Consider the following 27,810-nt stretch of genomic DNA (forward strand, 5'->3'; position numbering starts at 1 on the left):
AAGGGGGGTGTCTGGGCTGGGAGGGAAAAGCAGCCAGAGCCCCGCTGGAGGCTGGACAGACCTAGATGTGCTGTGCCTGAGGCCTGGAGAGTTTCCTGCGCTGGGTGCAGACGCTCAGTAAACCCTCCTGTGTTACACTGGCTGAGAGTCGCTCCGCGCTAGAGATCGGGGTTGCATTGCTCTGTCTGGGAGAGGATGTCCTGGGGGTCCAGAGTGAGGGGATGCCCTGAGGGGGCCCACGGAGGCTCAGAGAAGTGCAATTCCAGGGGGAGGAGGGACCGTAGGGGGCTGGGAGCCTGTGACAACGAGCCCTTCACACCGTCCCGTCAGGGCAGCCCCCGGCGGCAGAGCGAGGCTCGGGCTCAGCACCCTGCCAGCCCCGGCGCGTCCCATGGGCTGGGCAATGGCTGGGCTGGCTCCTCCGAGACCCCGTGCCGTGGGCGGGCGGGCGAGAGCGCCGGGGGGCCAGGAAGCGGGGAGGGGTCTGTCAGCTGGAGGGAGGGGCACTGCCCACCTTGGAGGTGAGGTCGCGGTGGAAGATGCCCTTGGAGTGCAGGTAGCGCAGGCCGCGGGCGATGTCCAGGGCCAGCCGGACGCGCACGGCCCAGGAGAGAGGCACCGGGCTGTCCAGCAGCTGCTCCAGGTTCCCGCCATTGATGTACTGCCAGGGAGAGGGGACGGGCAGCGGGCCGTCAGCCCCCAGCATCCCCATGGGGCCGGTTCCCGGCCTTGCCCTGCCCTGCCCTGCCCACCTCCCCCATCGGGCCGGTCCCCCATCCTCCTGCCCTGCCCACCTCCCCCATCGGGCCGGTCCCCCATCCTCCTGCCCTGCCCACCTCCCCCATCGGGCCGGTCTCCCAACCTCCTGCCCTGCCCACCTCCCCCATCGGGCCGGTCCCCCATCCTCCTGCCCTGCCCACCTCCCCCATCGGGCCGGTCCCCCATCCTCCTGCCCTGCCCACCTCCCCCATCGGGCCGGTCCCCCATCCTCCTGCCCTGCCCACCTCCCCCATCGGGCCGGTCTCCCATCCTCCTGCCCTGCCCACCTCCCCCATCGGGCCGGTCCCCCATCCTCCTGCCCTGCCCACCTCCCCCATCGGGCCGGTCCCCCATCCTCCTGCCCTGCCCACCTCCCCCATCGGGCCTGTCCCCAGTCCTCCTGCCCTGCCTGCCTCCCCACCCATGGGGCCGGCCCCCCACCTTGCCCTGCTCTGCCCGCCTCCCCCATCGGGCCGGTCCCCCATCCTCCTGCCCTGACCACCTCCCCCATCTGGCCTGTCCCCAGTCCTCCTGCCTATGGGGCCGGCCCCCCACCTTGCCCTGCTCTGCCTGCCTCCCCCATCGGGCCTGTCCCCAGTCCTCCTGCCCTGCCTGCCTCCCTGCCCATGGGGCCGGCCCCCCACCTTGCCCTGCCCGCCTCCCCCATCAGGCCGGTCTCCCATCCTCCTGCCCTGCCCACCTCCCCACTGCCTCCCCGATTGGACCCGTGCCCCGTCCCTCTGCCGTGCCTGCCTCCCCACTGCCTTCCCCATGGGAGAGTCTCCTGACCCTCTGCCCTGCCTGCCTGCCTCCCCATTGCCTCCCGCATGGGACCCATTCCCCATCCCTCTGCCCTGCTCGCCTCCCCACTGCCTCGCACATCCTCCTGCCTGGTCTACCTCCCCACCCCACCCCCCAAGGGGCCGGTCCCCCTCCTTGCCCTGCCCTACCCTGCCTGCCTCCCCCATTGGCCTGTCTCCTGTCCTCTTGCCCTGCCCGCCTCCCCACCGCCTCCCCCATGGGGCCCATCCCCCATCCTCCTGCCCTGTTCGCCTCCCCACCGCCTCCCCCATGGGGCCCATCCCCCATCCTCCTGCCCTGCCCACCTCCCCACCCCCACCCCCCATGGGGCCAGTCCCCCCGTCTTGCCCTGCCCACCTCCGCTATGGGGCCTGTCTGCCCATCCTGCCCTGCCCTGCCTGCCTCCCCACCAGCCCCAGCACAGGTGCCCCTGCCAGGGCAGACACAGCTGCATGGGCCCCAGCGCAGCACCCCTCGGGCCCCCTGGGTGCCCCCCTCGTACCTCTGTGAGCGCGTGCAGCTGCCCCTGGTGCACACAGACCCCCATGAACCTGAGACACAGAGGGGAGCGGGTTAGACCAGCAGCGCCGGGGACCTGCCCCCTGGACAGGCCAGATCCCCCCGCGGAGAGAGAGAATCCAGGTGGAGAAGGGACCGGCACCCTCCGCCCAGCACATGCCAATCCGGGGGAGGGACCTCACCCCCTAGCCAGAGCCGGCTTCCCCACGCCCTGGGTAGAGGCACACGGGCAGAGCCAGGGCCTCCGCGAGGGCCACAGAGCCAGGCCCAGCAGCCGGGCCGGGCCAGGCCAGGAGGGGCCCCGCTCTGATGGGAGCGGGGGTCGCAGACGCCGGCTGCCCAGGGGCCATCTGGTGGCAGGGGTGTTGGGGGGGTCACTGCGGGCCCCTCACCTGAGGATGTTGGGGTGCGAGAGGCGGTTCATGAGCTGCACCTCCCGCAGCATGTTCCCCCGGTTGCTCATCAGCTTGTTCATCTTCAGCACCATGATCTGGCCGGACTGGCGGTGCCGCACCTGGGGAGCAGAGAACAGGGAGCAAGGGGCTCACGCTGCAGTGGGGGAGATCTAGGCTGGATATTAGGAAACACTATTTCACCGGGAGGGTGGTGAAGCACTGGAATGGGTTCCCTAGGGAGGTGGTGGAATCTCCTTCCTTAGAGGTTTTTAAGGTCAGGCTTGACAAAGCCCTGGCTGGGATGATTTAGTTGGGGTTGGTCCTGCTTTGAGCAGGGGGTTGGACTAGATACCTCCTGAGGTCCCTTCCAACCCTGATATTCTATGATTGTAAAGGCGGGACACAGCATGGCCTAGTGGGCAGAGCACAGGACTGGGAGCCAGGACCCTGAGTGCTGAGATGGACCTGCTGGGTCCCACACTGCCAGGAGCCTCAGTTTCCCCATGTGAATTGGAGAGGAAGGTCTGCAAGCACCCTGCGGATGGCCAGCTCTGGGCACATCAGTGCCATTGTATTAACAAGGCCCCTTAGCAGAGGCTGAATGGCCCCTGGAGCCCGGCAAGGCCCCCGGGGGAAGGAGCCGGGAGCTCAGCACTCGGAGATTGACCAGAACCACTGTCCCAAAGTGCAGTGTTGGCCAGCACCAGGCCCTGGCAGAGCCGGGAGTCCTGCCTGGGTGAGCCGCAGGGAGCGGGGACTCAGCGCCCAGTCCTGCCAGCCGCAGCAGCGCGGTATATTTAGCCTGCTCTGAGCGGAGGCCACCATGTGATCCTCATTACTGGGGCTGCTCTAGGGATGCCAGAGGGGAGGTGGCTGCCGGGGTCTGTCCTCCCAGCACACACAGAGCCCCCGTCTCTCGCACTCAGATCCCGCCACATGCACACACAGCTGGCACACATGCATACACGGAGCCCCCATATCTCGCACACAGACTCTGCTGTGCGCACACACGGCTGGCGCACACGCATACACACACACACACAGAGCCCCCATCTCTTGCACACAGACCCTGCTGCACACATACATGGCTGGCACACGCATGCACACAGAACCCCCATCTCTTGCACAGAGACCTCGCCCCTCGCACACACATGGAACCTGCCACATGCACACATGCATACACGGAGCCCCCATATCTCGCACACAGACTCTGCTGTGCGCACACACGGCTGGCGCACACGCATACACACACACACACACAGAGCCCCCATCTCTTGCACACAGACCCTGCTGCACACATACATGGCTGGCACACGCATGCACACAGAACCCCCATCTCTTGCACAGAGACCTCGCCCCTCGCACACACATGGAACCTGCCACATGCACACACAGCTGGCACACACATGCACATGGAGCCCCCACTGCCATGCACACGGAACCCGTGTCTCTCACACACAGACCTTGCTGCACGCACACACACGGATGACACACACCCATACATGGAGCCCCATCTCTCACACACAGACCCTGCCCCATGCACACATAGCTGACACACACATGCACACAGAGCCCCCACCACATGCACACATAGCTGACACACACACACACACACACGGAGCCCGCAGTGCACAGCCCACAGAGCCTCCATCTCTCGTACACAGACCCCCACTGCCACACACACACAGCTGACACATACATGCACACAGAGTCCCCACCTGCCACACACACACGGCTGACACATGCACACACTGACTCCTACTGCACACACATACGGCTCTCTCACACACACACACACGCACACATGCACAGAGCCCCCTCCGGCACACAGGCTCAGACTCTGCCCAGGGGGTTCCAGTTCCCTGGGAGGGTCCCTGGCTCTGGCGGGTGCTGGGAAGAAAAAGGGGCCTCGCCCCATTTCCGGAGAGCAGTGCAGAGCCCCCCTCCCCCCCTCCTCCCTCCCAGCCCAGCTGCCTGCCGGGGGGACCCAGCAGCTGACGGAGGAGCCCCTGCCCCAGGAGGGCTCAGGCATTCCTCAGCGCTGCTGTCAGCTCCCCTCTCCTGCCCTTTTTAGTCAATGCTGCTCTGAGTTGCTGGGCTGTGCCAGGCCCGGCCCGCCCCCAGCCAGGCTGCCCCCCTGCCGGGCTCTAGGCAGAGTCTGCCTCCCCCAGTCAGTACAGCAGGGCCTGGGAGCTGGCTGGGGGGCAGATGCAGACAGGCCCTGGGCAGTTCCCAAGGGAGGGGCAGGAAGGGGGCAGGAGCCTCGCAGCACACGGCTTCCCGCCTCCCTTGCTGTCCTGAGCAGTTGTGCGGTGTGGCTGTGAGCTGTGAGCGAGCTGCCAGGTCTGCCCCAGAGGTGGCTGCATGCCAGTGCTGGGCAAGGGTGCCTCACATACAGTTTGTGCAGCACTTTGGGTAAATGGGGCCACACCATGAACCTGCCTCCTCCTGCTGCCTGACCCCCTCCCTCCCAGGCTGCGGGGGGTTGGGAGTTGCCGTGCCTGGCCCAGGTGGGGCACCAAGAGGCAGACTAGGTGCCTCTTCCCCCCAGCCGCCGGGCGGGACAGACATCTGTGGCTATGCTCATGGTGCATGGGGCCTAGGGTAGGTGCACCCTCCTCACGGCACCCTGTGCTCATCCCCATGGCTTGGGGGGGGCAGATTCAGGCTACACCCCCAAAGCACACACACTGCCAGGCTGGCGCCCCCTGTCCCAAGGCCGGGTGTCTTCTCTGGGCCCCCATGGCCTCGCTTGCCTCTCCATTCATATCTCCCCCAGGCCCTGCATTATTCAGCAGCCCCTCGGCCTGGGTGCTCGTGTTTCACCAGTGTCGCCTTCCCAGCCAGCTCCCGGCACCTGTGCCACCCAGGGGCCCGGGTGCTAAGGGCAGCGACCCCCTAGGGTGATGCCCCCTCCACAGCTCCCTGCTTAACGCCCACTCACCCACGCTCCTCTGGAGCCCCCTGGCCCCAGGGGAGCGGCCAGACAGAGACCCAGGCCTGGCCCAAGGGGATCTCGCCAGCTCAGAGCACCAGGCCTGGCCCCTCCCAGGGCTTGCCCTGCTGTGTGCACCAGAGCTGCCCCGCGGAGCCACTGCTGCTGAGACCTCGCAGCTGGCGAGGTCCATCTGGAGCCCTAGTCTGGGTCGCTTCCAGCCGGTTCCGTAAGGACCCGATTCATTGCACCCCGACATCAGGCGACACCTTCCCCCCCCCCCCGTGTCCCCTGTGCTGGGTCAGGGGCAGCGTTAACCCTTTTGTGCCCACTGAGTAACAATACAATGTAGAGAGGGAAACTGAGGCACACATCAGCTTCATAAAAACACTCAAGAAAATTTCCACTTCCTCAGATCTCTTTCCCCACAGCACAACCCTGGACCACAGACCGCGGGTGCACCACTGCCCCCCCCCGCACAGTCACACCATGTGCCGAAGTCACAAAGGGATCTCACTCAACTGTGCGACTGCACAACAAAATGGCAGATGAAATTCAATGTTGATAAATGCAAAGAAATGCACATTGGAAAACGTAATCCCAGTGATACATACAAAACGATGGGGTCTAAATGAGCTGTTGCCACTTTAGAAAAATCTTGGAGTCCTTGTGGAGAGTTCTTGGAAAACATCCACACAATGTGCAGCGGCAGCAAAAAAGCGAACAGAATGTTGGGAATCATTAGGAAAGGGAGAGATAATAAGACAGAAAATATCTTATTGTCTCTATATAAATCCATGGTATGTGCACACCTTGAATACTGCGTGCAGATGTGGTCGCCGTATTTAAAAAAAAATCTATTGGAATTGGAAAAGGTTCAGAAAAGGGCAACAAAAATGATTAGTGGTGTGGAGCAGCAGCCATATGAGGAGAGATTAATAAGACTGGAACTTTCTAGCTTGGAAAAGAGGCGACTAAGCGGGGATACAATTGAGGTCTATAAAATCATGACTGGTGTGGAGGAAGTGAATAAGGAGGTGTTATTTACTCCTTCACATAACACAAGAACTAGGTCTCACCAAATGAAATGAATAGGAAGCAGGTTTGAAACAAAGAACTGGAAGTATTTCAATGCACAGTCATCCTGTGGAACTCCTCGCCAGGGGATGTTGTGAAGGCCAAAATATAACTCTAAGTATAAGTATAATTCAAAAAAGAACTAGATCAGTTCCTGGAGGACAGGTCCATCAATGGCTATTAGCCAAGATGGTCAGGGACACAACCCCCTGCTCTGGGTGTCCCTAAACCTTTGACTGCCAGAAGCTGGGACTGGGCGGCAGGGGATGGAGCACTCGATAAATCCCCCTGTTCTGTTCACTCCCTCTGGGGCACCTGGCAGAGACAGGACGCTGGGCTAGATAGTGTCCGGCTCTGACCCTGGCAAGGTCTGGCAGCCGTCCTGCCCTGCCCGTCTCTCCCCACGCTGAGCTGGGCTCCCAGCTACCACAGACCCCATGAGCGGCTCCCTTGGTCACAGCATCAGGCAGTTACCCCTGAGCCTGTGTGACTCACAGCTCCAGCGTGGAGCTGGGCGGGGGCATTCCTCTGCCCCCACAGGCCCAGGTCTGCTGCAGACAGGAAGGTGCCCTGAGCTTCATAGCCATTCCCTAGTGTTGCAAGCAACCCGTCTTCTCCCTGCCAACCAGGCTGTTTGCATTTCCCGGGCATCTCCACTCCCGGCCTGCTGGCTCGCTGGGTTCAGCCCCTGGCGAGGACTGAAACAGGGACTGAATTTTGTCTTAGAGTGATCCAGTCATTCCCCAAACGGACATCACAGCTATCAAATCCCCCCTCATTCTTCTTTTCTGCTGACTAAACAAGCCCAGTTCCCTCAGCCTTTCCTAATATGTCATGTGCCCCAACCCACTAATCATTTTCATTGTTCTCCGCTGGATTCTCCAATTTGTCCACATCTCTTCTGTAGTGAGGGGCCCAAACTGGACTCAATGTGGTCTCACCAGTGCCGAATAGAGGGGAATAATCACTTCCTTAAATCTGTTGGCAATGCCCCTACTAACGCAGCCCAATATGCCGTTAGCCTTCTTGGCAACAAGGGCACACTGCTGACTTGTATCCAGCTTCTTGTCCACTGTAACCCCTAGGTCCTTTTCTGCAGAACTGCTTCCTAGCCATTCGGTCCCTAGTCTGTAGCAGTGTAGGGGATTCTTCCGTCCTAAGTGCAGGGCTCTGCACTTGTCGAACCTCATCAGGTTTCTTTTGGCTCAATCTTCCAATTTGTCTAGGTCCCTCTGTATCCTATTCCTACCCTCCAGCGTATCTACCACTCCTCCCAGTTTAGTGTCATCCACGAACTTGTTGCAATCCATCCCATCATCCAGATAATTAATAAAGATGTTGAACAAAACCGGCCCCAGGACCAACCCCTGGGGCACTCCACTTGAAACCGGCTGCCAACTAGACACAGAGCCATTGATCACTACCCGCTGAGCCCGACGATTGAGCCAGCTTTCTATCCACCTTATAGTCCATTCATCCAGCCCATACTTCAACTTGCTGGCAAGAATACTGTGGGAGACCGTATCGAAAGCTTTGCTAAAGTCAAGATCTATCACATCCACTGCTTTCCCCTCATCCACAGAGCCAATTATCTCCTCATAGAAGGCAATCAGGTTGGTCAGGCGTGACTTGCCCTTGGTGAATCCATGTTCATTGTTCTGATCACCTTCCTCTCCTCCAAGTGCTCCATGATTTTGCCGGGGCCTGAAGTGAGGCTGACTGGTCTGATGTTCCCAGGGTTCACTTTCTTCCCATTTTAAAATATGGGCACTATATTTGCCTTTTTCCAGTCGTCTGGGACCTCCCCTGATTGCCATGAGTTTTCAAAGATAATGGCCAATGGCTCTGCAATCACATCTGCTAATTCCCTCACCACCCTGGGATGCATTCGATCGCGACCCATGGACTTGTGCATGTCCAGCTTTTCTAAATAGTCCTTAACCTGTTCTTTCACCACTGAGGGCTGCTCACCTCCTCCCCATACTGTGCTGCCTAGTGCAGCAGGCTGGAAGCTGACCTTATCTGTGAAGACAGAGACAAAAAAAGCATTGAGTACTTTAGCTCTTTCCACACCCTCTGTCACTAGGTTGTCTCGCTGTTCCAGACTCTCCACCCCAACAATGTCTCCCCATTAACCACCCCCTTCCACTCCCACTGGGGCTCAGATGCGCCTGAGCCCAGGAGAGTCCAACAGGGCATGTGGGAGCCCATCTACCACCAACCCTGTGCCCCCAAGGAGCTAGCTGGGTGGCTGCTTCCCTCCGAACGCTCAGTCGCATCTGTCACCCTCTGAGCCTGAGCTACAGGCTGCCTTGGCTGGGTAGCGGATGAGTTAGCCCCTCCATGACCATCTGCTCTCCTCGTCAGACTCCCAGGTGCCCCTCGACTGCTTTCCACAGCCCACACTTCACTTCCACCTCACACCCGCAGCTGGGAAGATGCCATCCAGAGCCCTGTGGAGAGGCGGGAAGTCCACATCCTTCCAAGGCATTCGTCTCTAGGTGATTTGCTGTTGTCTTCTCAGCTCCCCACTGCTGTGGGGATTAAGGTGCAGACAGCTCGGTAACACTTGTACCTGTGTCTCAGCTTGCCCTGAGAGTGCACAGACCTTTTCTCCCCATGGATAACAATGCAGCACATAGGGGAAACCAAGGCACGTGCAGGCTTCATAAAAATATTACAAAAATGTCCCCCTTCGTCACAGTGTCACACCCTGGGGCTTTTACACAACCCAAAACATTTTCCTACGAGCCTCAGATGTGAGTTCAACCTTCAGCAGCAGCAGTGTTTCAGACTGTTCATGGTGCCTAGTATCAAGTCCATCCACTTGGCTGTGTGCCTCGATAGCTCTGGGGCCAAGCAAACGGTGAGCCATGGAGCCGGTCCGCAGGGCCAGCCAGAGTCAGATCACAGGCCTCCCCATAGACAGCGTGGTAGGACTCGATAGCCTCTTCCTTTCAGCTGAGACAACCTTCGGGACCTAGGCTGCTGCAGAACTGGCATCCGCAGGGCCTTTCCCCACTTACCCTGCTGCTCCTGCACTTCTCCATCTCCAGTGCGTGTTTCCACTGCTTCCCATGGGCTGCTAGTCTCCGTTGCTCTAACTGAAGCTCCTTCACTTTCAGCTCCAGCTCCCAGCGCTTCAGATCTATTGATGGGATCCCAGGAGACCCTGCTGGACAGGAACCGGGGCTTGAGGATGCCCGGCTGCAGCCGCCGTTGCTCTCTGACCCTCTTGGAACCCACGTGGGTCTGGACTCTGCTCCTTGAACCAATCACCCTTCTCCAGCCCGTCGAACGTCCCAATCTTTAACCATCGCACAGGTTCGCGAGGTGCTTCTTGGGGAGGTGGTTACACGCCATTTTCTTGCTGTTGCCTTTGACTAACTGTGACGTTATGGATATAAACTGGGACCATATAGAACATGGGTTGCAACCAAGGTCCTGTAGTGGCACCAAATCTTATGTAAAGGGGGTCATATAAGGTGCCTAAGACCAGGTTATGAGTTACTGGTTGGGATGATGCTGTCTGTATGTCTGTATCATTTTGTAGTTGAAGTTATAAGTATTGGCTGTGTACTGTCTGTATTTCAAACTTATGCTGTGTTACTGGGAAAGATCCCAGACAAGTGGGTGTTAGCTCTGCTTAGCCTGCTTGATGGCCCATTAAGGACCATCAGCTACACAATTGACCCATTAAGAGGAGGCAGATACGCCAGAAATTGGCCCATGTGACTGCAGACTCCATTTTGCTGTAATTTTCCACAGTAAGAACAAAGAAGTGTTCTTACACCTGGAAGAGCCTATATAAGGCTGATGCCTCATCTCCATCTTGTCTTCAATCCTGCTTCCTACCTCTGGAGGGACTTTGCTACAAACAGAAGCTCTGCACAAAGGACTGAATGACCCATCCCAGCTGAGGATGTTCTCCAGAGACTTGATTTAAACCTGCAGTTTACTCCATCACTGCTACAAGCCTGAACTAAGAACTTTGCCATTACTGTATGTAACTGATTCCATTTAACCAATTCTAGCTCTCATCTCTACCTTTTTCCCTTTATGAATAAACCTTTAGATTTTAGATTCTAAAGGATTGGCAACAGCGTGATTTGTGGGTAAGAGCTGATGTGTATATTGACTTGGGTCTGGGGCTTGGTCCTTTGGGATCGAGAGAACCTTTTTCTTTTACTGGGGTGCTGGTTTTCATAACCATTCATCCCCAGGACGGGTGGCACTGGTGGTGATACTGGGAGACTGGAGTGTCTAAGGAAATTGCTTGTGTGACTTGTGGTCAGCCAGTGGGGTGAAACCGAAGTCATTTGCGTCTGGCTGGTTTGGTTTGCCTTAGAGGTGGAAAAACCCCAGCCTAGGGCTGTGACTGCCCTGTTTGAGCAATTGTTCCTGAATTGGCACTCTCAATTGGGTCCCGCCAGAACTGCATCATCACTGTGTGCTGTGACAAGGGAAAGGAAATCCCAAGCTGTGTGTCTGGTGAAGGAGAATGTGTCTTCGGCTCTTCTGTGTCTGTGAAGCAGACAGAAGGTGCCTTTCAGCCTGTGATGGTTGAGGGTGATTCAGTTGTCTCGGAGTTGTTTGTAAATACAGCTAAAGCCCAGGAAGGGAATGGTCCTAAATTTGTGCCTGCTGAGGAAAATGGCACTGTAACTAGGGTGCATCCAGTTAGTGTCTTAGCAAAATCCCAGATACCAGACAATTCTGGTGCTTGTAATTTGCCAGTTGCTAATGTGTGGCTGGAAAAGGGTGTAGCAGCTCTGTCTGCTCAGGGTAATACCCTAGCCAGGGCACAAGGAGAGCAAAAAGGTGATTTAATTGTGTTACCTACTGACAGTTTGACAACTTGTAGCAAGAAGGAAAGGATTCCTGAACCTGTTCATGGCCAAGGACAGGAGAAGGCTTCTAGCCTGTTTGCTGGAAAGTCTGTACGTTTGCCTGAAAGAGGATTGTGTAGGAATCTGCCTGATGGGCCAGAGGTGATTCTGGATGTAAGTGAGACCCAGAAAGAGTCTGTGGGGGCTCAGAGAAGTGTTCCTTTAGAGCAAGCCCTAGGTGAAGAGGGTAAGGGCAGAAGTTCTGAGAGGGGTGAATTGCTGCTTAGAAAATCTCATAGGGAAAGGAATCCTCATGGTAGCCTGTGCAAGCAGTTTACTGCAACTGAAGGGTGTGAAGGTGAGTTAATCAAGGAAGTTTCAGTTCCTAACAGCCAGAAATTTTCTGTGGTGAATGGATCCACTGACTTTCCTTTTGAAAGATCCAGTGTGGGGAGCTTTGAGAAGGTCTCAGATGGAGCAGAAGCTGTTAAGAAAGTTGAGCAGCCCTATAACCAAGTGCCTGGGTTTGACCAGCTGGTTGGGAAGACAATGGTGTTGGAACAGGACTGTCTCCATGCCAATTCTGTGAGTGAGCAGTCTGTGTTTCAGGGTCTGAGGACAGATTTAGTTGCTGGTGTTTCAGAGCTAAAGGGTTTTATGTCTGAACAATTGAGGATGCAGGGAAGAGCAAACAGACTCTCACCCTCAGACTATTTGGATTTGTGTGGTAAGACAGAGTCCAGCCTTGGAATTGGTAGCAACTAAAAATCTAAAAGTTAGTGTCTGTGTTGATGCAAATTATCTGACTGGCAGGGAGAAGAAAGACTTGCTAATAGCTGTTAGCAAAGAGAGCCCACCCCATCAGCCAGAACAGCACCATCACACTAACCTTGTTACTACTGTTGCATGTCACTTACTGCAAAATACTACGGGTGCATTCAGCATCCCACTGCTCCCACCACTTGTCCCAGACCCACGGGATCGGTCCTACACTCCTAGCTCTCGAACGGTCTCTAGGAGGAACCCTTCAGTGTGTCTGATCCCTTAGAGGTCTCACTCCTCAGGGTCAGCCATGCGACCTCATCACCTCCTAAGACTGGGCCTCTGGACCTGCACCTCCCCTGCTTCATCCTGTGAGCTCTGCCCAGCAAGTCCCACAGAGATAGACCCTGATGGAGACTTGTTCACTCCGCAGGGATTGATGCACCTCACCCAGCATCTGCAGTGACACTCACCCAGCACTGCCAGAACAGTCGGGTCTGTCTGTCACCTGGACACAGCGCAGGGAGCCCTTAGGGTAGCCCAGAGAACTGATGGTTGGAGCATCGTCCAGTCTGGCCAGCCCAGAGCCCAGTCACACTGTAGTGACTCCATGTTCAGGCTCTGGGTCTCTCACCACCTGATCGCCTTGGCCAGTTCCCAGACGAGAGCCCAGATTCCTCCCAGCAGCCAACCCTCATCCCCAACCTCAAAACTCGGTGCTTTGTTCTCGAGCTGGGGTCTGAGCTCTGCTTCCCCATGGAGAGAGGGGAAATCCTCCCCCTTCGGGTCCTGGGGGGCCAGTGTCACTGCCCTGGTGACCGGGATCTCCACTGTCTGTGGGCTCCTCCACTGATGTGGGGCAGCCTCGGCCAGGCCTTTTCTCCAGCTCAGTGGGCTCAGCACCAGTCAGAGTGTGTCTCGGAGCCTGCCTGAGAGCAAACAGCCCTTTCTGCCCCTGGCTCGTTGGTCTGGCCAAGTAGGACCGTTCCCATGTTCGTCTGAAGGCCGGGATCAGGGCCTGTTGCACAACACAGACTAGGACGTCCGGCCCCGTGTTCTTATCTGGGATCTCAATTCGTTGGCAAAGGTGATTTAATCCCCTCAGGGTCCGTTAACAATTCTGGCCCTGCCGACCTGATGGGGAGAGGCCTGGACATGGCGGGGCAGAGACAACCTGGATGCAGAAAGACACCTGGGGCTGCGGGCACAGGCGCTTTACAGAGGAGAGTGACAGAGGGCGGGGACGGGGCTATGGCCCAGCTGCCCCCTTCCCAGCATCCAGGGCACAGCAGTCGGGGGGAGCCCGTGGGCACAGCCTGGCACCCTGCGGGGTCTGGGCAGTCAGGCCGGAGCTGGAAGTGCCATCAAGCAGTGAGCGCATTCCCCCCACAGCACTCCTGGCAGAGGTGCCCACGGGCACTGTCCTGCAGGGAGGGGACGACCCCGCGCTGGGCAGGTGCAGCAGAGAGGCACAAGCAGAGCTGCCCCGGCACACAAGCGCCAGCTAAGGCCCATCAGCACGAGAGGCAGGAGCAGGCCCAGTCAGCACCGGGCCCCGCTGTGCCGGAAGCTGCACGCACAGGCGTGCACAAACCTGTATATCCACACGCACACACTCGTATATACACACGCACACACTCGTATATACACACGCATGCACAAACCCGTATACACACGCATGCATGCGCCCTGGCCCACTGTTCATGGCAGTGCACTCTGGGGGAGTCTGGGCCCCTGCCCATCGGGCTGGGGACTGGGATGCATGCCCAGGTGCCAGGCCTGCGAGAGCCCTGCTCACCGGCAGGGGACGTTCCAGCCCCCCTGTACTGCGCCAGGAGCAGCAAGGCCCCCGCAGTGCGCAGCCAGCCGAGGTGCCAGCAGGCGAGAGTGGGCAGTGCAGACGGGCCCAGGCACCCCAATGCCCAGGTAACCCCGGCAGCAGGGCAGGGAGCAGAATCCCACACGGGGTGGGAAGGGCCCAGGGACAAGCGGGCAGCCTTCTGCCATGGGGGAGCTCCTCCGGCTCTGCTGGCTGGGAAGCCCCCAGCCTCATTCCTTCTAATAAGCCTCCTCCCTTGGTAATTGGCCAGGAGAGATGGAGACGAATGCTGCCTAATCCCCTTGTACAGGGACAGGGAGAGGGGAGGGTGGCCCCCAAGCGCTGCAGAACTGGGGAAGGGTGGGGGCCTGCACATGCTGGGGGCCTACACGTGGCAGGGCCCAGATGAGACACTCCCCTTGCACTGGGGGCAGGACCCCTGGGATCCCTGCATATCTTGGGCCAGCCAGCCCAGGGCAGCAGGATAGAGCAGGCGTGTGGGGCCATCTCCAAGGGGTCAGCCAGCCGGGCACAGACCCCTCCCTGCCCCAACTTCCTCCCATGGGCCAGCCCAGCCCTGTCCCATCTCCTGCCAAGGTCACTCACCCCCCAGGTCTGCCCCCTAAACCTTCCCAAATAGCCTCCTCCACACCCTGGGGGCCCATGGGGCAGGGAACAGGCAGGGGAGATCCCAGCTCTGTGTCAATCCCTGCCCCCCAACTCCTTGCAGGTCACTGGATCCGTAACAGGATCCCACAGTGGGGGGGGCGACAGAAGAGGGGACACAGCGGGGGACAGAGCACACGGCTGCCATGCTCTGATGGCCAGGAGCCAGCCCCAGTGGCAGAGGCAGTAGAGAGCCCAGATTCCCACGGATTGGGCAGGGGGCTGCTTGGGACAGACAGAGCCTGCGCCCCCCACCCACTCCGCTGCCAGAGGGCTGGGTGAGCCCAGCACCCCAGAACAAAGACACCCCCATCCCACTGCGAGCACCTTCCCCCTGCCTCCTGGGCCCTCTCCCCAACCGCCTCCCTGCAGCGCGCACCCCAACGCAGCCCTCCTTATAAGCCAATATTTAAGGGATAATTCACTCCCGCCAACCAATCATAAATCCCCAGCTGGGATCTGGTAATCCTCATGGAATGGTACAACAAAAACACTAGCTCAGTCTTAAAACCCTTAACAAATACCAGTGTGTGTGTGTGTGCCTCGGCAGGGACACCCCTCAGAAATACCAGTGTGTGTGCATGCCTGGGCAGGGACACCCCACAGAAAAACCAGTGTGTGCGTGTGCCTGGGCCCGGACACCCCACAGAAAACCAGTGTGTGTCTGTGCCTCGGCACGGACACCCCACAGAAATACCAGTGTGTGTGTGTGCCTGGGCAGGGACACCCCTCAGAAATACCAGCGTGTGTGTGTGTGCCTGGGCAGGGACACTCCACATAAATACCAGTGTGTGTGTGTGCCTGGGCAGGGACACCCCACAGAAATACCACTGTGTGTGTGTGCCTGGGCAGGGAAACCCCTCAGAAATACCAGTGTGTGTGTGTGCGCCTGGGCACGGACACCCCACAGAAATACCAGTGTGTGTGTGTGCCTGGGCAGGGACACCCCACAGAAATACCAGTGTGTGTCTGTGCCTGGGCACGGACACCCCACAGAAATACCAGTGTGTGTGTGTGTGCCTGGGCAGGGACACTCCACATAAATACCAGTGTGTGTGTGTGCCTGGGCAGGGACAACCTTCAGAAATACCAGCGTGTGTGTGTGCCTGGGCAGGGACACCCCACAGAAATACCAGTGTGTGTGTGCGTGTGTGTGCCTGGGCACGGACACCCCTCAGAAATACCAGTGTGTGTGTGTGCGCCTGGGCAGGGACACCCCTCAGAAATACCAGTGTGTGCGTGTGTGTGTGCCTGGGCAGGGACACCCCACAGAAATACCAGTGTGTGTCTGTGCCTGGGCACGGACACCCCACAGAAATACCAGTGTGTGTCTGTGCCTGGGCAGGGACAACCCTCTGAAATACCAGCGTGTGTGTGTGTGCCTGGGCAGGGACACCCCACAGAAATACCAGTGTGTGTGTGCGTGTGTGTGCCTGGGCACGGACACTCCACAGAAATACCAGTGTGTGTGTGTGTGCCTGGGCAGGGACACCCCTCAGAAATACCAGTGTGTGTGTGTGTGCCTGGGCAGAGACACCCCTCTGAAATACCAGCGTGTGTGTGTGCCTGGGCAGAGACACCCCTCAGAAATACCAGCGTGTGTGTGTGCCTGGGCAGGGACACCCCCCACAAATACCAGTGTGTGTGTGCGTGTGTGTGCCTGGGCAGGGACACCCCTCAGAAATACCAGTGTGTGTGTGTGTGTGTGCCTGGGCACGGACACCCCACAGAAATACCAGTGTGTGTGTGTGCCTGGGCAGGGACACCCCTCAGAAATACCAGCGTGTGTGTGTGCCTGGGCAGGGACACCCCACAGAAATACCAGTGTGTGTGTGCGTGTGCGTGCCTGGGCAGGGACACCCCACAGAAATACCAGTGTGTGTGTGTGTGTGTGTGTGTGTGCACGTGCCTGGGCACAGACACCCCCCAGAAATACCAGTGTGTGTGTGTGTGTGCGCGCCTGGGCACAGACACCCCCCCAGAAATACCAGTGTGTGTGTGTGTGCCTGGGCAGGGACACCCCACAGAAATCCCAGTGTGTGTGTGTGTGTGCCTGGGCACGGACACCTCACAGAAGTACCAGTGTGTGTGTGTGTGTGTGTGTGTGTGTGTGTGTGTGGGCAGGGAAACCCCACAGAAATACCAGTGTGTGTGTGTGCCTGGGCATGGACACCTGTCAGAAATACCAGCGTGTGTGTGTGCCTGGGCAGGGACACCCCCCATAAATACCAGTGTGTGTGTGCCTGGGCAGGAACACCTGTCAGAAATACCAGTGTGTGTGTGTGTGCGCGCGCCTGTGCACAGACACCCCCCAGTAATACCAGTGTGTGTGTGTGTGCCTGGGCAGGGACATCCCACAGAAATCCCAGTGTGTGTGTGTGTGTGCCTGGGCAGGGACACCCCACAGAAATACCAGTGTGTGTGTGTGTGTGTGTGTGTGTGGGCAGGGAAACCCCACAGAAATATCAGTGTGTGTGTGTGTTCCTGGGCAGGGACACCCCATGGAAATACCAGACCACAGGGAAACAGAGACTAAAATAAAGGGCCCCTATGAAAACACTACCTGAAGCTCCAGCTGCCCACAATTACCATATCACTAAAATAAGCCTGTTACACCAGGGACAACACTAGCAGTTACTGTGGGGTACAGCCCAATACCCCGCCCTGAACTGAATCGCTGGTTCCCAGACACATGCACCAGAACCTGGACCAAAACCTCTTCATTCAAGAAAGGAACCGCAATTAAAAGAAAAACCCAAAGTTCTTTGTAACTCAAAGTGACCCAGGAAAAGTCTTGTTAAATCCACTCTTAATAAAAATAAAAACTGGTATAAATTAAACTCAGTTAAACGTGTCTAAATTGTCCCTCCTTCTCCCTTCCTATTGTAACAGCCTAAATCAAAGCTCATCAACACTCCCAATGCCGAGCAAAACAAAATGCAGCAAACGCTACAGTAAAAACTCTTAAATGTAAAGCAAAAACTGGAAATACTGGAGCCCTAGAGGTAAGTACAACCGAGTTCCACTCCTTGGCACAGCTGTGGGAGCATCTCCCTCACAAGCAGGCAAACACTACTGTGGATTTGGCACAAATAGGTCTAAAAAACCTAAAAGCAACATAAAATCTGGGGCAGCGGCTAACCACCACCTCTTGGCTGCTGGATAAACAACACATGAAATTAGGAAACAAAACTGCCTTGGGTGTGGAAGGTACCAAACCAGGACAGTGACTCCCCCAGGGACAGAGACGGCTCGTGCCCTGCCCAGCCCTCCCAGGCCAGGGGAGCAGGGCGGGCTGGACTCCCTGCAGACCCACAGACAGCTCCCTCAGCATGGAGAGGGACCAGCTGGGCCCCCATACCACGCGCGTACCCCCCCAGTGCATGTTCCCTGACCCCTCCCTCTGCTGGGACCTCCACCATGGCAACCCCCAGGCACCTCATGAACCCACTGAGACGAGGCAGCTTCTGCCCCTCCCCCTCCCTCACTACAACACAGGAACCCCCCCTCCACACAGCACCCCACATCAAGCGCCTCTTCCCAGCCGGCTGCCTGAGGAGCTGCCCAAGCCCCACCCTGGGGAGGCCAGCTCCCCCCCACATCCCTGCTCCCTGCCCCCAGGACCCAGAGATCAGCTGGGCTCCCCAGAAACCCCTCCCCATGCAGCTCCCACATGCCCAGCGGCCTGCCCAGGCTGCCTGGTGCCTGAGCCTGGATGGGCACATCACTACCGGTCCCTGCCCAGCGCCCCCAGCATGACCCCCACCCCCAGCCTGCGGGCACCCCGGGCCAGTGGTGACAGGGTTAAGGCTGCGTACGTGCAGCCAGCCTCCCACACACGGCTGCAGTCGCGGCTGGCGTCCTGCTCGCCTGTGCCAGGAGTGCGGGGTGTGGCCACGGCACCCCCGGCCTGGGCTCAGCTCCAGGGAGCAGCCAGGGTTCGGGTGCCTCTAGTGGGGCTGCCTGACCCCCATTCCCTGCACCTGTCACTGGCATCGGGGCACCTCCTCTGCCTGGCACCCACCTCAGTTATAGCTCCAGCTGGACCACACACCTGCTGGGCCCCCAAGCCGCTGCTCCCCAGGACCATGGGGCACCTCACCTGCCAGAGCCCACCCCAGCATGACACTCGGAGAGAGGAAACCCCAGGGCCATCTCTGGGTGCTGCAACTCCAGCTCCCTTCCCCAACTTCCCCATGGGGGTGCGGTGGCCTGTGCAGAGACAAGGCTCCCCCAGCTGCGTGCTCACTCCCCAGTGGGCAACACCAGGGAACAGGCAGGTTCTGCCAGCCCTGGCTGGGCACGACCAGGGTCTAATGCACCTCAGCCCTGGGACAGCCTCTGGCAGGGGCAGCCCCATGAGATGGGAGCTGCCGGCAGAGCCCTTGCAGGCAGGCTGCCTGATCCCCTGCAGCCCAGAGCATGGGGGGAGCAGAGATAAGCTACGTCACCCGCCCCTGCCTCCCCGTGCACTGGCACCATGCCCTGGAATCCTGGCACATTCCCCAGAGCTGAGCTCAGCCGGACAGCCACACGCAGCCCTGCTCTGGGTGACGGGCAGGCAGCCTGCTCCTGCCCACCACCCACAGGGCTGGACAGGCCCTTCTGCTCCTCCTTACGTGGCACCCGCCTGGCACCCAGTGCTCCCAGCCTGGCACCCTGTGACTCCCCCCATGCCCTGGGGCCATGCTGCTGCCCACAGCACTAGCCGTCTGCTCTTGTTAATCCAGCACTGAGACCTCAGCACTGGGCCCCTGGCACACACTGGCTCCGAGATCCATCCCCCGCCAAGCCACTCACATCCCCAGCCCGGGCACCAGGCTGATCCCGCCCGCTAGGACAGAGTCTGAGTGCGGGATCCCCGTCAGCAGCCACAGCCTGCCCCTCCCCCATCAGCCTTCTTCGCCCTCACGTCTCCGTGCCTGGGCTTGGCACTGCCTGGGGCCCACCGGTGCCCTCCCATCCGCATGGGTACCAGCCACTTGCCATGCTCCAGGTTAGCCTCTCTGGGCTCTGGTATTCAGCTCCTCCTCTGGGCACGGCCAGGCTCTGGGGGACTGGAACTCCCCCAGCTGTGCTGTGCCCTCCAGCCCTTGCTGGGTCCCAGAGCATGGCCCATGGGGTTCTGCAATGTGGCAGGTACCTGTTAGCTGCAGCATGGGCCTGTGGCAGCACAACCACCTGTCCCAGCGTGCATAGCTCCTGCCCCTAATGCCAGGACTCCTTATGTGCTTCAGCATGGAGGCCAGTTTACACCTCTGGCTCTAGGCATGTTACCAACATGGGCGAAACTCCCCTCAAGGTTCAGTGGCGATGCAATTTGAAATAAAAATGCAATATCTAACAAATGGAAATAAGGGGAACAGAATGGGGAACGGGAATGGGGGCAAGCAGATTGCAACTGATATAAATAGAAGTTATACAGAATAGAAAATTGATAAAGGAAGCTAAAGACATCAGGGGAAATATCCATGGCTAGCTGGGCCAAGGACAATAAAAAGAAGAGAGTTTTTTTACGTATGTCAGGAATAAAAGAAACTCTAGCAACAGCATAGGCACATTACTAGATGGAGATGGCAAGGTTTTTCATAATGATGCAGAAAATGCAAAAGCATTCAAAAAACCTTTCTGTTCAGTATTTGGAAAGGAGCAGGATGACATACTCTTATCACACAAAAACGAAGTACTATCTAGTCCAATAGTAACTGAGGATGATGTTAGACAACATCTACTAGGGATAAACATTTTTAAATCAGCAGGTCTTGGTAACTAGCACCCAAGAGTCCTAAAAGAGTTGGCCTGCTAATGTTAATTTTTTAATAAAACCCGGAATACTGGGGAAAATCCAGAAAACTGGAAAAGTGCTAATGTTGCGTCAATATTCAAAAAGATGAAGCAGGATGACCCGAGTAACACTAGGCTGGTTAGCCTGACATCAATCCCAGACAAAATAATGGGATTCAAGTGACAAAGGACAGAAGGACAGGAAAATAGGTTTTATGGAAAACAGGTCTTTTCTAACCCGTCTGATTTCAGCCTTTGATGAGATTCCAAGTTGAGTTAACGAAGGTAACGACGGCACAGATGGAACAGACTGTTGGAAGGTGTGTGACATTCTGGTTAAAAACGAGCACTGTACATTATCAGTGAGGCACATGCTGAATAGCTTAAGGACTGGCTAACGATGGATCTCAAGAAGTGGTCTCTGATGGGGAATCACTGAATGGGGGTGCTTCTATTGGGACTGGTTCTATGCCTGACACTAGTCACCATAAGAGTAACTAGCTTGGCCAAGTGGCTAGAATACTGGACTAGCGCACTGGGCTGGGTCTCAGGAAACTTGGGTTCTATCCTGAGCTTGGCCACTGGCCTGCTGGGTGACCTGGGACTAGTCGCTTCCCTGCCCTGCTGTGCCTCAATTTCTCTACCTGTAAAACCAGAGACTGATCCCGCCCTCCTTTGTGCAGCGCTTTGAGAGCTCCTGAGGAAAAAGTCAGGGATTATTTTTGTCATCAGCAGCCAGAGGGGTGGTGCAGCAAGTAATGAGGACAGGGTGACACCCAGCGTGATCTGACTCACTCGCTAAACTGGGCCCATTCAAACAACATGGGATTGAAACAGCGACTCGGAAAGGGACCCGGGGCTCCCACTGGGCAGGTAGCCAACCAAGCGCTCCCAGCGTGAGGCTGTGCTGCAAAGGGCTAACGTGATCCCGGGGTGTATGAACAGGAGAGCGGGAGCGGGGCGGGATGTTACCTCTGGTGGACACAGTATTAAAAAGACGTTGACAACTTGGAGAGGTGCAAAGACGAGACAAAACGTATTCAAGGCCTGGTGAAAACGAGCGAGAGACCAAGAGCTGGAGGCTGAGGCCAGAGAAATGCACCTTAGAAACAAGCCCCAAAGCGTGCCAGGGAGGTGGTTCCCGCGGGCACAGGCTGCCAAGGGACTCTCCGGCTCGTGTCGCCGAGCCACACCAGGGTCCTTGGGAGGGGCTTTGGTTAAATCAGCGACTGGGCTCAGCATGGGGGTAACGGGCTGGGCTAAGCAGGACCTCAGGTCCCCTCTGGCCAGCGCCTCCGGATCCCACTGACACCTTCCTGGCCCTGGGCTGGGCCCCCCGACTGCCCCAGGTACGCAGCCCACACACGACTGTACCTGGGGGGCGCTGGCAGGGAGAGGGGCCCCCCGCATACAGCATAGGGCCCAGCCAGGCCACGGGGAGCACACCGCTTATGCACCCAGACCCACGCCGAGTCCCTGCATGACCAAAGCCAGGTGCTGGAGCAGCCTCCCCATTGCACAATGAACGGCGACCAGCTGCCCTTCCCCGGTCTCCGCAACCCAAACTGTGCCCTTCCCCTGCCGCTGCCCACCCTAACCGCCTGCCCTTCCCTCGTCGCCCCAACCATGCCCTTCCCCCGCCGCTGCCCACCCTAACCCCCTGCCCTTCCCCTGCCGCTGCCCACCCAAACCCCCTGCCCTTCCCCTGCCGCTGCCCACTCTAATCCCCTGCCCTTTCCCTGCCGCTGCCCACCCAAACCCCCTGCCTTTCCCCCGCTGCCCCAACCCAAACTGTGTCCTTCCCCCACCGCTGCCCATCCCAACATGCTGCTTTCCCCTTCCACCGTCACCCCACCCCCACTCCGCTCTTCCCCTGCCACTACCCACCCCAACCCCTTTCCAGTGCCCACTCCCTCCAAGTTCTCGTTTGGGGAAATCACTAGTGGGGACAAACTCAGCCATGCAAATGGCTTCCCCGCAGGCTGGGCGCAGCACTGGCAAGGTGGGAGAGGCACTTGGTCTGGCCGAACAGCTGGGGGGGCAGGGATCCTACCAGTTGGGGGCATGGAGCGCAGGGATCCCACCGGCTGGGAGCGTGGGGTGCAGGGATCGCGCCGGCTGGGAGTGCAGGGGCATGGGGATCCTGCCGGCTGGGAGCGCAGGGGCATGGGGATCCTGCCGGCTGGGAGTGCAGGGGCATGGGGATTCTGCCGGCTGGGAGCGCAGGGGGGGTGCGAGGATCCCCGCCAACTGTCAGGAGTCATTATTAGATGGAGCCATATTCCCTGAGTAGCCAACCGCCCGCCTGGCTGTATTAAATGCCACCTTTAGCCTGCTTGGGCCAGCCTCTCCTGGGGACGGCCAGCGTCACCCAGACAGCTGCCCCCACGGCAGGCAGCCAGCCCTTCTGCTGGGCCCTAGGAGAGGGGCAGGGCCCCAGGGCTTCCACCTCTAACAGCACCTCCCGGGGGAGGGGGGGAGCATGCCAGACCCAGATCCCTGCAATCCAGGCCCAGGTGCCAAGGCCACGGCGGGAGGCCAGGGCAGGGGGACCTTAAAGGGGCTCTTCCAGGCACGGAGGTAGCGAGCACCACGGGACTCAGGCTGACCCTGTGCCCCCCAGGAGTGCTGCGAATGGGGGTGGAGCTCGTGCTGTCATGCTGGGCAGCACCCACAGGCACCCGGGGAGCCCCTCTCAGCTCTGCTCCCCCCAGAAGGACCCCAGGGATAAAGCCACACGTGGCCAGGCATGGGGGGGTGGAGGGTTTAACCCACCCACGGCCTGTGGGCGCCTCAAACACCTCATGCCTTACGCTGCCAAAACAGCCCGGGCATGCTCACATGCGCAGGCACTGCTGAGGGAGGGACAGAGAAGGAGTCTCCCTCGCCGAGCGGCCCCTCCCCACACCACAACAGCTGCTGTGAAAACAAGCAGCGCCCTGTGGTGGTGACACAGGCCGTGCTGAGAGCTCAGGCTGGACCCCGCCGCACCCTCCTCCAGAAACACCTTCGCTGGCAATGAACCGGTGCCACAACCCGGCTGCCTGCAGCCCACAAACCCTGCGGCCCCCAGCCCCATGGGCCAACCCCACAGCCCATGAACCCGCAGCCCCTCGTGCAATGGGCCAACCCCACAGCCCATGAATCCCATGGCCCACGAACCCCGCGGCCCCTGGTGCAATGGGCCAACCCCGCAGTCCACGAACCCGTGGCCCCTGGTGCGATGGGCCAACCCCCAGCCCACGAACCCCACGGCCCCTGGTGCAATGGGCCGACCCCGCAACCCAAGAACCCCGCAGTCCCTGGAGTGATGGGCCAACCCCACAGCCCATGAACCCGCGGCCCCTGGTGCAATGGGCCGACCCCGCAGCCCACGAACCCCACAGCCCCTGGTGCAATGGGCCAACCCCACAGCCCATGAACCCGCGGCCCCTATTGCGATGGGCCAAGCCCACAGTCCAAGAACCCGCAGCCCTCAGTGTGATGGGCCAACCCCACAGCCCACGAACCCGCAGCGCCTCGTGCGATGGGCCAAACCCACAGCTCATGAACCCCGCAGCCCACGAACCTGCAGCCCCCAGCGTGATGGGCCGACCCTGCAGCCCACGAACCCCGCAGCCCCTGGAGTGATGAGCCAACCCCACAGCCCACGAACCGCAGCCCCTGGTGTGATGGGCCAACCCCGCAGCCCACGAACCCCGCAGCCCCCGGTGCGATGGGCCGACCCTGCAGCCCACGAACCCTGCAGCCCCTGGTGCGATGGGCCAACCCTGCAGCCCACGAACCCCGCAGCCCCTCGTGCGATGGGCCAACCCTGCAGCCCACAAACTCCGCAGCCCCTGGATGAGGGGTTGACCCTGCAGCCCACGAACCTCGCAGCCCCTGGAGTGATGAGTCAACCCCGCAGTGCACGAACCGCAGCCCCTGGTGCGATGGACCAACCCCATAGCCCATGAACCCCGCAGCCCCCGGTGCAATGGGCCGACCCCGCAGCCCACAAACCCCGCAGCCCCTGGTGCGATGGGCCGACCCTGCAGCCCACGAACCCCGCAGCCCCTGGTGCGATGGGCCAACCCCGCAGCCCACGAACCCGCGGCCCCTCGTGCGATGGGCCAACTCCACAGCCTACGAACCCCGCAGCCCCTTGTGCAATGGGCCAACCCCGCAGCCCACAAACCCTGCAGCCCCTGGCACGATGGGCCAACCCCACAGCCCACAAACCGCAGCGGCCAGCTCCATGGGCCAAGCCCATGGCCCACGAACCCGCAGCCCCTCGTGCAATGGGCCAACGGCACAGCCCAGAGACCCGCAGCCCCCAGTGCGATGGGCCAACCCTGCAGCCCATGAACTCGCGGCCCCTAGCCCCATGGGCCAAGCCCACGAACCCGCGGTCCTTGGTGCGATGGGCCAACCCCACAACCCATGAACCCAGCAGCCCATGAACCTGCGGCCCCCGGCGCGATGGGCGGACCCTGCAGCCCATGAACCCTGCAGTCCCTGGCACAATGGACCAACCCCACGGCCCACGAACCCCACAGCCCGTGAACCCATGGCCCCTCATGTGATGGGCCAACCCCACAGTCCAACCCGCACACCTGCCCAGTCCCCAAAGTGCCCGTCCCCGTCCCACGCTGCCCATCCCCACATGCCCATCTGGCACTGCCCATCCCTATATGCCCATCCCACACTGCCCATCCCCAGGTGCATATCCCACACTGCCCATCCCCAGGTGCCCGTCCCCGTCCCCTGCTGCCCGTCCCTGAGTGCCAGTCCCCGGGTGCCCGGTCCCCATCCTGCGCTGCCCAGTCCCAGGTGCCCACCGTGCACTGTCCGTCCCTGGGTGCCCGTCCCGTGCTGCCCATGCCCGTCCCGTGCTGCCCATCCCCAGATGCCCATCCTGCACTGTCTGTCCCTGGGTGCCCATCCGCGGATGTCCATCCCGCACTGTCTGTCCCCAGGTGCCTATGCCCATCCTGCACTGCCCGGCCCCGGGTGCCTGTCCCCATCCCGCGCTGCCCAGCCCCAGGTACCCACCCCGCACTGCCCGGCCCTGGGTGCCCATCCCGCGCTGCCCGTCCCAGGTGCCCATCCCATTTTGCCCATCCCACGCTGCCCGGCCCTGGGTGCCCATCCCACATTGCCCATCCCGCGCTGCCCGGCCCTGGGTGCCCATCCCACATTGCCCATCCCGCGCTGCCCGGCCCAGGTGCCCGTGCCCGTGCCCGCACCTTGAAGACCTCGGAGAAGAAGCCGGCTCCGATCTTCTCGCAGTAGAAGTCGTCGATGCGGGCCAGGGTGGAGACAGCGCTGCGCAGGGCCCGGTACGAGGAGGGCCGGAGGCGCCCACAGCCCTGCCAGGCGGCCGGGGGCTCCCCGTCACCCTCGTCCAGCCGGTCCACCCGCAGCGAGAGCCCGGGCCGCCGGCTCGGCTTCTCCCAGGCCATGTCGGGCGCGCTGAGCACCCCCAGCGCCATTCACATCGTGCCCGGCTCGGCCCCTGCCCGGGCACAGCTCCCCTCGCCCCAGCGGGGAGCGCAGCGTCCTGCCCGGGCGCGGGCACTGCCAGGGCGCAGGGGCCTTCAGGGGCCCCAGGGCCGGGGGGCTCCAGGGCCAGGAGGGGCCCAGGGGGGCTTGGCACCAGGCTCAGGGGCGGGGTGGGGATGGGGGGGGCCATGCCCTGGGGTGGGGCCGGGGGGTGCAGCAGGCCCGGCAATGGCCGGAGTGGGGCGGCCGGGGCGGGGGATCGGGAGCAGGACGCGCGGGCGGGGGGCAGCCCCGTGGCGCAGCGGGGCTCGGGCTCGCCAGGGGCCCGGCCGGGCTCGGCTCTGCCGCTCGGGGTCTCCGCGGCTCAGAGCGCGGCCCTGAGAGCGGAGCTGACCCGAGAGGCGGAGCCGGGGCGGGGCGAGCCCTTAACTCCTTGGGTACCAGCCTCCGCGGTAGCTCCTGCAGCGGCTCCCTCCTGGCTCCTGCTGCGACCCCCGCCGCGCACCCCCGTCGCCTACCCCGTCCCCCTGCCCCGTCCACGGCTCCTGCCCCGCTCCCCGGTCCCTGCCCCGTTCCCCCGCCGCGCTCCCCCGGCTCCTGCCCCGCTCCTCCGTCCCCTACCCCGTCCCCCTGCCCCGGCTCCTGCCGCGCTCCCCCTGCCCCGTCCACGGCTCCTGCCCCGCTCCTCCGTCTCCTACCCCGTTCCCCCGCCGCGCTCCCCCGGCTCCTGCCCCATCCCCCTGCCCCGTCCAGGGCTCCTGCCCCGGTCCCTGCCCCGGCCCCCCGCCGCGCACACCCGGCTCCTGCCCCGGCTCCTGCCGCGCTCCCCCTGCCCCGTCCAGGGCTCCTGCCCCGCTCCCCGGTCCCTGCCCCGTTCCCCCGCCGCGCTCCCCCGGCTCCTGCCCCGCTCCTCCGTCCCCTACCCCGTCCCCCTGCCCCGGCTCCTGCCGCGCTCCCCCTGCCCCGTCCACGGCTCCTGCCCCGCTCCTCCGTCCCCTACCCCGTTCCCCCGCCGCGCTCCCCCGGCTCCTGCCCCTCCCTCTGCCCGGTCCACGTCTCCTGCCCTGCTCCCTGGTCCCTGCCCCGTCCCCCCTGCCGCGGTCCCCGGCCCCTGCCCCGGCTCCTGCCCTGTCCACGGCTCCTGCCCGGCTCCTCCATCCCCTACCCCATTCCCCTGCCCCGGCTCCTTCCTCGTCCCCCCGCTGTGCTCCCTGGCTCCTGCCCTGTCCCCTGCCCCATCCACGGCTCCTGCCCTACTCCCTGGCTCCCACCCCGTCTCCCTCCTGGCTCCTGCCCTGGCCCCCCGCCGCACTCCCTGGCTCCTGCCCCGGCCCCCCGCCGCGCTCCCCCGTCCCCCTGCCCTGGCTCCTTCCTCGTCCCCCGCCGCGCTCCCCCGGCTCCTGCCCCATCCCCCTGCCCCGTCCACGGCTCCTGCCCCGCTCCCCAGTCCCTGCCCCGGCCCCCCGCTGCGCTCCCCCGGCTCCCTCCCTGCTCCTGTCCCCTCTGCTCCGGTCCAGCCTCTGACCTGACCAGACAGATGCCCTGCAAAGGGCCGCACAGACGGGGCAGGGCACAGGCAACATCCCAGCGCCTGCCCGGGACGGGTCCCATGTGTTTAAGGTTTAGCTATTAAGACAGAAAATGCCATAAAGCCCCCTACAAATCCCCGGTTCCTTGTTGCCCAGGGCCGGCGCTACCATTTAGGCGACCTAGGCAATGGCCTAGGGTGCCAGAATTTGGGGGTGGGGCGCTATTTTGCCGAGGGGGCGGCACGCTTGTCCGGTGGACCTACCGCAGTCACTCCTGCAGCAGGTGCACCGGAGGCTTTAGACCAGCGGATCCTCCGCCGGCATCACTGCGGCAGCTCCACCAGACCCGTGGGGGGCGGCGAAATGGCCGTCCACCTAGGGCGTCAGAAACCCTGGGGCCGCTCCTGCTGCTGCCCCATCCCCCAAACGTTACATTCGAATTGAAAAGCGA

General features: G+C 60.8%; 2 protein-coding genes across 2 annotated transcripts in view; one reads left to right on the plus strand and one right to left on the minus strand.

The window, feature by feature from the left end:
• The window catches only part of TESK1 (testis associated actin remodelling kinase 1), a 32,826-nt gene extending 6,950 nt beyond the window's left edge, over positions 1-25,876 (minus strand). The window contains exons 1-4 of the mRNA XM_050943577.1: positions 25,575-25,876; positions 2,472-2,593; positions 2,063-2,111; positions 515-661 (exon numbers count right to left, since the gene is read on the minus strand). Coding sequence (XP_050799534.1) covers positions 515-661; positions 2,063-2,111; positions 2,472-2,593; positions 25,575-25,820 — 564 coding nt within the window. The 5' untranslated portion in view covers positions 25,821-25,876. The remainder of the gene's footprint in view (positions 1-514; positions 662-2,062; positions 2,112-2,471; positions 2,594-25,574) is intronic.
• LOC127046504 (uncharacterized) overlaps positions 1-27,810 on the plus strand; it is a 257,859-nt gene that overhangs the window by 81,475 nt on the left and 148,574 nt on the right. The gene's annotated exons all lie outside the window — the stretch shown is intronic.

Source organism: Gopherus flavomarginatus, chromosome 3, assembly GCF_025201925.1.
Source record: "Gopherus flavomarginatus isolate rGopFla2 chromosome 3, rGopFla2.mat.asm, whole genome shotgun sequence".
NCBI classification, from domain to species: Eukaryota; Metazoa; Chordata; order Testudines; family Testudinidae; genus Gopherus; species Gopherus flavomarginatus.